This window comes from Neovison vison, chromosome 10 (genome assembly GCF_020171115.1).
Source record: "Neovison vison isolate M4711 chromosome 10, ASM_NN_V1, whole genome shotgun sequence".
Classification (NCBI taxonomy): domain Eukaryota; kingdom Metazoa; phylum Chordata; class Mammalia; order Carnivora; family Mustelidae; genus Neogale; species Neogale vison.
In genome coordinates this window covers 34,838,834-34,851,820 of record NC_058100.1, presented here as the reverse complement: position 1 = coordinate 34,851,820, position 12,987 = coordinate 34,838,834, and the positions used below count along the sequence as shown (strand labels likewise).

The 12,987-nt window shown below is 40.8% G+C and overlaps 1 protein-coding gene across 7 annotated transcripts in view; it reads right to left on the bottom strand.

The window, feature by feature from the left end:
- DNM3 (dynamin 3) overlaps positions 1 to 12,987 on the bottom strand; it is a 534,866-nt gene that overhangs the window by 304,192 nt on the left and 217,687 nt on the right. For all 7 annotated transcript variants that reach the window (XM_044266982.1, XM_044266981.1, XM_044266976.1 and 4 more), the window contains exons 11-12: positions 12,490 to 12,576; positions 7,179 to 7,249 (exon numbers count right to left, since the gene is read on the bottom strand). In XM_044266982.1, coding sequence (XP_044122917.1) covers positions 7,179 to 7,249; positions 12,490 to 12,576 — 158 coding nt within the window. The remainder of the gene's footprint in view (positions 1 to 7,178; positions 7,250 to 12,489; positions 12,577 to 12,987) is intronic.

Below are 12,987 nucleotides of genomic sequence, written 5' to 3'. Positions count from 1 at the left end.
GTGCCTGAATTATATAACCAGGACTTTGTCATAGGCTGATCTCTAACTCCCTTCCAACTACGTCTGCCCCTGGATGGCTGAGGGGGTGTTGCATTAATCTGGATATCTTTAGTCTCTGACCCCTGGTACTATCTAGCACAGTGTGAATAAGGGTATCTTAAGAAATATTTATGAGGGGCACCTGGGTGGCTCAGTGGGTTAAGGCTTCTGCCTTCAGCTCGGGTCACAACCTCGGGGTCCTGGGATTGAGCCCCTAATCGGGCTCTCTGCTCAGCAGGGAGCCTGCTTCCCCCTCTCTCTCTGCCTGCCTCTCTACCTACTTGTGATCTCTGTCTGTCAAATAAATAAATAAGATATTCTAAAAAAATAAAAGAAATATTTATGAAATTATATTTTGATACCAAGGTTATTTTTAACCAGATTATTAATGCTTATCTGCAATAGGAAGTTTAAGTAATTTGAAGAAGTCTGCAGTAGACAGGTATGTCAGGAAGAGAATGGTCTATTGAGGGATCCAAAAGTGGTCAGTCTGGCTAGATGACAGGGCTGGGGTGGTACGGACAGAAATAGCAACAACAGAATAGCTGAAAAGGTAGGCAGAAGATGGAGTCTACAGGACCTTGGGAACCATACTAACGAGTTTAGACTTTACTCTGAAAGTAATAGGGAACCCAGGACAGAATGAAAATGCACATGACAAGAGGCAGGGAGACTACGGTAGTAACCCAGGCAAGAAAAGACTAACTTTAGTAGTAGTGATGATGACAGGAAGAAACAGACAAGTTAAAAAATAATCAGAATCAAATGGACTTGATAAAGATGGAAGGAAGCAAAGATGAGGGCAGAAGGAAGAGAGAGTGATGCTTGGGTTTCTGGTTTGAGCAACTGGGAGAGGGAACAATGGAGAGGAGTAAATTCTAAGATGACACGATGAGTTTAATTTAGGAATACTTGGTTACGGCTTCTGTATGATATACAAGTAGAGGTGCCTAGTATGTGCTGGAATATGGTACACAGTCCGGGAAAGAGTTCTGAAATGGGGGTCTAGATTGAGAGTCATCAGGTAAAGGTGGTAACTGCAACCACTGCGGCGGGAGGTCCTGGTCAGGGATAGTGCAGTAAGTGAGAAAAGAAGAGGATCTATGGGAGAATCATGATTAAAAACAAACAAACAAACAGTTGTTAAGTCACAATCAGAGGATAAAGAGCTCCAAAATAACACTCAGAAGGTGCGGCTACACCAGAAAGAGGAGAACCAGGAGATAGTGGAGGGGTGCTGAAGCAAAGGAACAGATCGCAGCAAGAAATCGTTATGTTGTAAAATGAAGACTCAGAATTATCTGCTGGATTAACCGTTCTGTCTCATTAGAGTAGTGTGGAAGACACAAGACTGCTGTGGACCGGAGGCCTGCGTGGCTCGGTCGGTTAAGCGACTGCCTTCGCTCAGGTCATGATCCCAGAGTCCTGGGATTGAGTCCCGCATCGGGCTCCCTGCTCCACAGGGAGTCTGCTTCTTCCTCTGTCCCTCCTCCCACTCATTCTCTCAATCTCTCTCTCAAATAATAAATAAAATCTTTGAAAGGGAAAAGGCTGCAGTGGGCTGAAAAGTTAAAGACAAATGAGAAAGAAAAAAGGGAAGTCTAAGGGGCTCAAGTGAACCAAGAAAATGGGAGTCCCTCAAAGACCCATATTCCATGGCAAATGTTAAGGTGTGCCTCTCCCTCCACCACCATGTTTGTTCATAGAGGAGGCAGAGAATTAAATGAAACTTTAGTAGTGACCATGACAGAGAAAATAATAGCAAATGGCAACATACACTCTAAGGCAGTACAAGGAAAAGGCCCATGCTTCCTACTTTGGTGACAGAACATTTAAAGAGTTGACTTCACATTCCTAAGCCTTGGAACTGGCTTGCAGCACCTAACGAACTTACCTCCTTTTCCTTCCCTAGTAGCTACCACTGTAGGTCACCACCCTGTCGGTGAAGTATGGGTCAGCAGTGACGGTCTCAGAGAAACCAGCTGGACTCACCATACTCTAGAACTATGCTGTCCAGTACAGTTGCTGGTAGCCAGATGTGGCTATTTCAATCAAAATATTTAATTAATTAAAATTTAATTTAGCTTTCATTTCTTTTGTTGTACTAGCCACATTTAAGCTACCCAATAGGTGTGTGTGTCTAGAAGCTATTGTACTGGACTGCACAGATTACAAAATACTCCCATCCCTTCACAAAGTTCTACTGGGCAGCTGTGCTCTGGAGTGAAGAAGCTCCGTCGGGATGTTCTTTTATATTAACCCAAGAGGATTCTGAGTGCCCGCCGAGAGTCCCAAGAGTGAAGCTCACCATGGGCCAGCTTGGCTCTATCCAGTCAGACTGAAGCCAAAAGGGGAAGAAAACTACATGATGTTGATTCCCCCTGAAGATCTTTAGTGAAGTCACAGGCTAAATATTATGCAAGAAACCCCTCCAGAACTTGGGGGCCTATCAAAGAAGCATGACTCACCTCCTAAGGTCCATTTTAAGGATGAAGATAATGTTCAATATAACAGATTTGAGAATGAAAGAGAAAAGTAGAAGTCTGCTTATTTTTAAAATGGTGCTTAAAACATTAGAATTCATAACTGATTGGAATAGATGATACTAATGATGCCCTATTGTTCATCCCTTTATTTCTACCCGATAATAGTCCCAGTAAGCAACCAAGGATTTAGTTCCTGAATCTGCATATAAGTCAAAAAGATAATCTTGTTATAATACCTAAAATTTGATTCCACAGGAGAGAACATTCTCATATAAGAATAGGAACTTGAAACACTATTATAATAGAATATAATAGGAGGGGAGCGGGAAAGGGGTTGGTTAAGCCTGGTGGTGGGTATTAAGGAGGGCACGTATTGCATGGAGCACTGGGTGTGGTGCATAAACAATGAATCTTGGAACACTGAAAAAATCAAATATATAAACAATTAAAAAATGAAAAATATACACACAATAAAAAAGAATAGAATATGTATTGGGGGGAAAAAAGAATGCAAAGGGAAAAACCAACGTTAGTCTAGAATTTGGTTCCAAGGTTCCCATATACCCCCTTTCATAAAACCGCAACAAAGACATTCCAGAGGATCAGGAAAGAGATACAATGAATATTACAACCAATAGAATTTTCATGGTAGTCATATAACAAGAACTGAAGTCTGCACACTGTATCATTTCAACAATGAGAAAACAGGTGTTGAGACCAACCCAGCAGATTGAAAAACGGACCTTGGTCTTCTGCTCATGGCACAGAGATATTACTCTAACGGTCTATATCTGGGGCCTATTTTTCTCTTAAACCGCTGGACTACGTAAGCTGTAGACAGAAAGCAAATTGTGCCCATGGAACAAACAAAGAAGAGCACAAGAATGTGAAAGTCACTTCCCAAGGCATTCAGCTAACTAGCCTGCCTCTCTATTCAAATCCAGCAGGATTACAGGGAAGAAGGGAAGTGAATAAAAGAATAATTGGGCTAGCTTTTGTTTTCTTGCATAACAAAAACCAGTATTGTGTAAAAAAATATAGAATGTAGGTGTTTTTTTAAACAGAGAAGAATGATAAATTAAAATCCTTAAGTCATGAGGAAAGTTGACATCTTCTTCTGAAATACTCAATTCTTAGATTCAGAAACTATATTATAGTTGAAAGATCAAGCTTTCAGAAATCAGGAAATTCCAAAGCAAGCCTACAGCAGTGCTTTCTTGGACACGCTACGCGTGGTACATATTTTATGGTCCATGTTTAATGAATAGCTGGGAGATGAAAAAAATTTCCACACATTCATCATGGTGCAATAGGGTCTACAGTAGGAAGGGGACAAATCTGAGATGTCCTGAACCCTACTCTGAGAATTAATACTCTGTTAATCTAATTTTAGCAATTTGTTTTCTTTTTTTTTTTTTAATTTTTAGAACAAAAGTCATCCTGGTTGAAAAAAATAGATGTGTGTGTAAAATACTATGTCCATCACCATCCTATAAATATGAGAAGTGCCCCCCACTTTTGGCGACTCTCTAAAAATCTCATGAAATAAATGCTTATTTTTCTCAACTCCAGACCTTAATTTTCTATCTTTGGAACTTAAAAATACTTACATAATTGTCTTCAAATATGGCTTGACTTTTCTTCTGTGATGGAAACAGCATTCCTGCCAACTTTAAAATTTATAGCTACAACCATATTTTTTTAATTTTAAAAGCACAAAAAAATACCACAACCCCTTAAGTGATTTTGAAATGAACATTTCTTCATATTCATAATTGTCCCATGTCACACTGAAATGCACTCCAACTCCGCATACAAAGGGAAAGAACATTCACCTCTGAGTCTCATTTAGAGACAATGTCAGCAACTAAAAGAATATTCCAGTGGCAATCATACTCCAGTCATCATAAATTTCATAACAAAGTAAAATGGTGCCTAGGAATCAAATTTGTGTGTGTGTGTGTGTGTGTGTGTGTGTGTGTCGCTTTCTCACTTTTACGGTCTACACAACAGTTTGCAAAAACACTTTCCCATAACTTCATTAACGTGATCTTCCAACACTCCTGAAAGGTACACAAGACCGGGATCATTTATTATTCCATTTGCTAGAGCAGTAAACTGAGATACAGAATGGCTAACTGAATTGCCAAAACCCAAAGCTCACCAGTGACAAACCATGGAAAAAATACCCAGACTGCTGACTCCCAGGCCAGTCCTTTAAAAGAAAGTCTGGATGTGCAGTTTAAAATCGATGAAAACTGTGCAAAGTTGCTAGGTTTCTAGAGCAGTTTGAACAATGCTTCCTTGTTCTCCCCCAACATCATAAAGGTTCAATATCTTATCTCACTGCTGGAAAAACAGGGCAGTCACCTGGATTATGGACAGACTGCATCAAAAAGCTGAGTTTGAAGTACTTACATTTGAAAATTATATGCCTTCAGAAACCTAGTTAATATAATACTGTATTTGAACAGCTTCTGAAGTTAAAAAAATATATTGAAACTCTGGACTACTTATCTTTAAACAAATTAAGTGTATGGGGTGCCTGGGCGGGGTAGCTGGTTGAACGTCCAACTCTTGGTCTTGGCTCAGGTCACGATCTGAGGGTCATGAGACTGAGCCCTGCGTGAGGCCCCACGTTCAGCAGGGGGCCTGCTTGAGATTCTCTCTCTCCCTCTCCCCCAGCCCTACCCACCCCCGCCCCCTGCACTTGAGCACACTCACGCACTCTCTCTTTAAAATAAATAAATATTTATAAAAAAATAAGTAAGTAATCTGGGAAGGGAACATTTCAAGAAGACCCCAGGGTGAAATTAAATTGCAGCACTGATTACAAAACCTGTTCAAAAACAAACCTTTTCCAAACTCCTTAGGATTCTGCCCTGCTTCCTCCGTGAACCAGGTACCACAAAGGGGCAACGTTGCAACATCCTTTTCACTCCTAAGTTACAGTGCCAAGTTTACATCTACATCTGCTACATTTTTATAAGGACCTAACTGGCATTTGTAACCAATAAAAATCAACATTAAAGGCAGCATTCCTGTTATTTCAAATGATTCAAGGGTTTGTTGTTCTTTTAAATTCCTCAAAGAAGCAAGTGAAGTAAATGGAGAATGTGTCAGCTTAACTTTTTACATGTGTTTCTCTCTACTTTTCGATTATTAGGCAAGCTCCTAAAGACAAAAATATTTTTTCTTTTTCTTATATATTTTCCCCCATAGCAACTACTGTAGTGCTTGGCACCAGCACACAGAGTTCACTGACGGTGCTGGAAACTGGGCAGAAATTCTCAGGTCCCTACTTCCAAGCCTAGGGATAGAAAGGCATATCAGAGTCTAGGTTTCTTCCTACTGGTGATTTTGCAGAGGGAAATGAGCAGTGCAGATGGTGAGAGCCACAGGGGCTGAAAAAGAGAGGGGGGCAGGTCTATGTGAAATGCCCGCGGAGGAAAGCCCTGTCTAGAAGTTGGGATGGGTAGTGTGGCTAAACGTGTAACTGACCAAAGGGACGCACTCATCACTGTGCTCTAACAACTTTACACATAGGTCAAAGACAGAAAATAGCTGAAAAAGTCTAACTACCACACAATGGATGCAAAATATTTCTACACCCTTGGTTAAGTCATCCCGACAATAACCACGCTTAGAATGAGACGATTTTCCATTGGATAATTGGGCCTTTGCTCCCTAACACATGCCTTGAAATTCCTCAGGCCACTGTGTAGTCTCACTGACATGATCTACATATGTGTTGCTTCTAAGTCAGAGTGTAATTAAATAAAATTGTTATACATTTGTTGTTATATATATTTTTACTTGTCCTGTTCTTGAATATGCAGTTCAAGTAATGGTACTTGATCCTTTTAGTTTATATTTTTATAAAATAGACCATGCTATATATACTTGAAGTTGGAACCATGTACGTGCCACAGATATATTCTAAAGTTATAATGAAAACCCCTTAAAAGCAAACAAAAACTGGTCCCACTAAAGGGCAGGAAAAAAATGGTGAAATCAGGGTCTTGAAAATGTCACATGATGAATGACCAGCCCTAAATAACTAAGCATATCCATATGACAGTATCTAGGAATATATCAGTAGAATATTTAAATATAACAGAATACATGCATGATGGAATGGCAATATATAGACAAGATTATGTGAAGTATAAACACGCTGTAGAAGAGAGAATGTTCATCCAAAAAGATCCCATCTAAGTTTACAAAGGATAGTTTAAAAAAAAAATAGACCTCTATATTCTTATTTAGGGATGTTAAAATAGCTTGTATCCTGTGAATTGCATTTGTTGCTTCAAATTTCTGTGAGAAAGTATTCCCAAACATATTTTAAATGTGCATCTGTTCCTGCTTATCTATGAGAGTTCAAGTACAAACTGTAGATCATCATCCAAAAACAATGACTATCCAAGACCCATATGACTTCATATGCTGCACAATGAAAGAGCCAACTACTTTATCGAGAAAACACGGCCTCATGGCCATGAGGTTCAGACCTCCTACGTGGTTGACTCAGAGTTAATCCTGACACAGAATGTGCTCTCAAACGTAGTAGGGTTGTAGCAGAAATTCACAATGTGCATTCTAACCAAACCAGCAGGGGGAATGCTTGTGGCAATTAAGCGTTTCACGTACTTTGCAAACCCAATGAAATCTTCGTGGTTGGTATTGATGTAGGAGACTTGGATGTCGATCAGTAGCAGAACCTGTAGGCCAAAGAGAAATACTTCAGTTGAAAACCCCTCGTAAACATTCTTGATACGAAAGTGAGTAATTGCCTGCAAATGACTTATCTTCATCTGATTTTCTAAAAAGATGCTTCAGTTAAAATGAAAAGCTGTATTAAATTTTTTCATTAGACTCTTGTAATTTTTACTCTAAGTACAGAATTAAAAATCTACATCAGAAGCCTGAGTCCCCCATGAAGACAACAGAATTAGAGCTTACAGGCATGTACAGTTTGCCTATTTCACACAGAACGTAGAATTATTCTGATCTTCTAAAATGCAGGCATAATGTTCAAAAGGACACGTGTGTACCAGTGAGGGGCTGCTCCTGTAGACACTGTCTAATAGCCATGAAATAACAATATTATCTCTTGCTTTTCTTCTTCTTTTCTACCTCTTTAAGCTCCTTTTAGGCAAGCAGAAGAAACATCTCATCAACCAACTCAAAAAGACAATATTCAAAGATATAGAAAATGTCCTTGAGATCACCAGGCTTCATTATCAAAGCAAAATTCCATTCAGGTCTCTGCTGAAGGATCACCTCCTCAGAGGGACCTCCCTGCTCCTTCTGTGTAAACTAGCACTCTCTTCAGATCCCGTCACCCTGCCTTACTTTCCTTTGTGGCTGAAGGATCACCTCCTCAGAGGGACCTCCCTGCTCCTTCTGTGTAAACTAGCACTCTCTTCAGATCCCGTCACCCTGCCTTACTTTCCTTTGTGGCACTACCACACGCTGACACCTAAGTTTCTACATATTCCGTATTCAGACCCCACCTGCCATATCCGCTGATCAATCCCCAGAGCCTAGAACATCACGCACATTCAATCAAGCTGTCAAGGAATGAATTGAATGCATGTTCCAGTAAACATGAAACATGAAAATGTTTGAATCACAAGTCAGAGATCTGGAAAGTCCCTCTGGAGAAAATATTCTTCAATAGGAGCCGAGAGGGCTTAGAACCAGAGAGGATGCAGCAACCAACCAGAAAGCGTAGGAGAGCTGTAGTCAAGAGATATCCCAAACTGAGTTCCCCTTCCTGTTTCCTTTTGTTCTCCCACTGCGTCCCCGGTTTTTCTAGAACGTTGAGACTTGTTAATAGGAAAAAATACTTGGGATTCCCTGCCCACAGGAGCACCTGAGAGGCTCAGTCGGTCAAATAGCTGCCTTTGCCCCATGTCATGATCCTGGGGTCCTGGGATGGAGCTCTGTGTTGCCATGTGGGGCTCCCTGCTTAGCAGGAAGTCTTCTTCCCCCTCTCCCTCTGCCCCTCCCCAACCCCCACTCATGCTCACTCACTCTCTCTCTCTCTCAAATAAATCAATAAAATCTTAAAAAAAAGAATCCTTGCCCACAAAGCTCCAGAGCCCTGCACTTTGACTGTTGAACAAACATCTGAGAAACACAGCAGGCACAGTCACACGGCCTCCCTCACTGAGGATGATATTAGAGTGCATCAGTGCCCTCCTAATAACAGCTCACGGACATGGGCGCGAGAATGCTTCCCAGAGAGTACTTCCCCAGGAAAGCCTTCTCATATCCTCAACCTGTACCCCCCAAACCAGACTGGATCAAGCTATTACTGTCCCGTAGACTATCGATCCTATTATATTTTATATGTACACCGCACCTTACACTTTTTACTTACTGTATATACCACAAATGTAACTGATTATTTGTATATATTTTGTTTGATGTTTTGCTTTCCTGCAAGAGTGTAAGGAGCTCCATGAAGCAGGAATTACCTTGTCTTGTTCACCACTGTAGACCCATAATCTAGCATGGTACACGTAGCTGGTGCCCAGTAAGTATTTACAGCTCTGAATTTATAATTTCTACCACCCCTGAAGAAGACTTTGCTTTAAAAGGTGCAATTTATTACCGTATAATTAGTACCTGGCCACTTACTGTCTCTCACTACCCAGTGCTATGAGCCCGAAGGCTTTCCTTTCATGGCCAGTCTCGGGCGGTCATCTCTGAGTCCCAAGGGGACCTGCCAGAGAGAAGAAATGGATCTTCCCAAATCCATCCCCACTACCAATCACAAAGTCAAGGTATGGTCACTAATACCATCCTTGCATGAAAAGTTTCCTATCCTCAGATACAGTTTCATTTCTTCTCTTAATGAAGGAAACTACAGAGTTAGGAGGAGTTGTTGTTATTAGATTATCTGTGGTATTGCCTCCATTCTCCCTACAATGAAGCCAGATTCTATTAACTGTCACACTCCCAAATCTGTTTGGCCAAGGGTTTATATCAATAAACCATAATGTTTAAGCACAGATAAATCGTCGCCACCATAAAGAGCCAAATATCTACATAACTCTCAACACTGCCGAAGGTTGTCATGAATATCTTGGCTGTTCGTGCACATTAACTTGGACTGCAGTATAGGAAAAAAGTAGAAAAAAAATAAAAACTATGGCTGCTCTCATTCATATTCCTGGAAACTGGGAGTCTGTGTTCATCCTAGGAAAAGAGCCAGGTCGCATGTGGGGGATGAAAAGGAAAATAGAACATTTTTTCCCCACTTTTTCACTTTCTCAGAGTTTCTCACTGCCTTTTTAGCCACAGCTATTGAATACTGAGTTAAAGAAAAGCAAAGCTACCCCTGCAGCAGTGATCGCCACAGAGTCAGGTACTTTCACAGGCGGGGACACACACCGGAAGACGAGCAGGCACACACAGATGTTCGAAAAAACTGTTTAAGAAAAAAATTCACAGATTTATGGTTTCCCCATATATATATATAGATATATATATATATACATATGTATGTATATATATAATATATATAAATTATTAATCTATATATAATATATATAAATTGTTAAGACTTTCACCCCATGCAAAGCCTCCAGAGCAGAGGCCGCTAATAGGGTTCTTAAAATTTTTTTAAAACTGAGAACTAACTACAAGAACGCCTCAAAGTATTTCTGGCACAGAGGCTGGCGGAAATGGGTCACCCTCTGACCAGCTAGTCAGAAGCATCACATGACCCAAAGCAGACAGAGTTCGGAACTCGTACGTGAGATCTGTACACACGGACATACTCCCATTACTCAGAACACGTATGGTCTTGCTACGCTGCACAGGTCCATATCACGGGGGTCAAGCACCAGCTTCTTCAAGTCCTTAACTGATTAGCTGTCAGACCAGCCCGTCAGAGATGGCCCCTTCGGAGACAGAGACCTGCCCCATCCCTTACGGGCCACTTGGGAGAGTGGATTCATCACTACCTCAGAGTTGCAGATGGAAGACCATTTCTCTTGAAATCAGAAAAGGCAATTCTTTCTCACAGACCCTATGTGTCACAGCTCTTCAGGAAAAACAACAAAAACCGCTAAAATTAAATAAGAACTAAGAGCTGTACGTGGGTGACTTCACGTCATCGTCACAAAAGCTTCTGAGTTAACCGACATTATTTACCCCACGTTAAGTTGGGGAAACCGAAGCATGAGACGACGAGTATCTTGTTATTTACACAGAAAGTACCGAGGGGCCTGCATTCGAGCTCGGGCAGGCTGAACTGGAAGCCCACAATCCCAACAACAACGCTGTCTGAGAGTATCATTTTAGGAAAAAAAAACTCTAAAACATGAAACAGGAAGAGGTTTCTTCAGCTGCTTATAATGAAGATAATAATTGTACTACGTTTTCTTCAATATTGTTTTTACATAGGATTCCTAAGAGTTAAGTAGGATATATTATCCCTTGAATTTTACAAAGATGCTAAATTAAAACAGTTATCTTATTGACTTTAAGTCAGGAGTATGGCTGATACTAGAACTTAAGCTTCCTTGGTCCGACAGCAGCCATGTTAGATGTGCGGGGGATCTCTGGGTGGCGGGATTTTATGTCTGGCCCTCAGCTTCATTTCATTGGCTCATGAGTTAATATTAGTTTGTTTATTTCCACTAAGTCACAACGCCTATTTTTTCCTCTTTTGGCTACTGTATCTATCCAAGGATGCAGAAGCTGGAAAACAAGTGAAAACTATAAATAATGGTTAACTTTCAAAGCACAATGGTAAAAAGTAGCCGCAATGAATCCCATAGCTCAAGCAGAGAGCGAGCTGTAACTGAATCAATATCCCAACCTACTGGGCCTCCGTCCTTCTGTCTTTTCGCTTTCCCCTGCCACCCCTCCCTCCCTCTGAGGCAGGTTGCCTGCGTCTCTCTCCCTGCACTTGGTCTCACTCTTCTATTTTGCCTTCCTCCTTTTTTCCCCTGGCTATCCCTCTCCACCTTTCCAACTCACCTAAGAAGCACAAAAATCTTGGAGTTCTAACTTAGAGAGACTTCTGAGATCATACAGACCAACATCCCAATGTTGTACATGAGAAAACAACAGTCCTGAGGAGTGATTTTCACAAGAACATGCTGTTATTTTGTGGAGAACACATGGCCTGGGTCCAGTGTCCTCTCCGCGCTGTCACAGCTGTGTCCTGGAATCCAAGAGCACTTGAAAACCTCCATGCTTCCCATGATAATGTTTTCTAAATAACCAAGAACAAAATCTACCTAAATTTAAGAAGCTTTTATTATTTTCACACAGTTCTTAGCTTTTCTTTTTTAATGTGTTATCTTCCAATAAAATAATCTTTTGAATTTACAGAGCTAAATAGGATTAGAAGATAATTTTAAGGTCACACCTTACAAGCCATATGCTTTTACTAAACAGAAATGTTTAAAAGAGCTGTTCTTAAACATTTTGTTTTCCAATCTTAGGTTCCATGGATAAGCACCTCAGAAAAGAAGTCACAAACTCCAGACATTGTGCATAACGTTTTTGGAATTTACGAATATCCCGATACCCATCTGTGGGCACATGAAAGGTTAAGAACCCCTGCTTCAAGAAAAAATGTGGTGTGTGTCTGGGTTCTTGATTTTCAAAGTGGGGTGCGTACATGCTAGGGGTACACACGATGATCCACGGCGCACTGAGGGAAAAACAAATAACAGAACTCCTACTACTGCTTTCAAAATGCCACGCTTCTCAAGTTTTTACACTTGTTTATATTTTTAACATACACAAGATGTTAGCATAGCAACACACGGATAAAATTCATAAATAAGTACAAATAAACATATGCGGTTGTGCTCCCAGTGCCTTTTTTCCATTCAGAGACAGGCCAACTGTTGGAGACCATCAGACAGTCCTGAAGAGAGACCTTCCACTCCCCACAAGGACCTTGCCCGCCAAGGAAACCCCCCCTCACCTGGTCCTTTGTCTTCCCTTCTCGTTCGCGAATGTGGTTGGCAACGATCCTTTCTGTTTCCTCACAGAGTCTGGGGAAGTTGGCCAGCTGTTAAGAGACACAGATCTGAGTGTTAATACTCAAAAAGTTATGCTTCAGAAAAAAAAGCAAAGATAAATTATTTTCTCTTACAGAAGGTACATATTGCAAATCTGGAAGCAAAAGTAAAATATCCTAAAGAAAAATGGCAGAGTGAAAGGAGGGGTCCACAAACCATAATCCAAATAACTACATTATCTGATAGGAATAGGAATTACAACCAGTGGAGAGACTCCCTGAAAAACAACAACAACCCAGAAACCCAAATACCATCCACTTCTATGCTCTACAGAGTTGGCACTTGATAATGTTCACAGATAAGGAAGATGGAAATGAGGATGAGAAGGAGAATAATTACTCACATTTGTAGAGGACTTACCACGTTCTAGGCTGTGCGAAACACCTCACGAATTCTCTCAT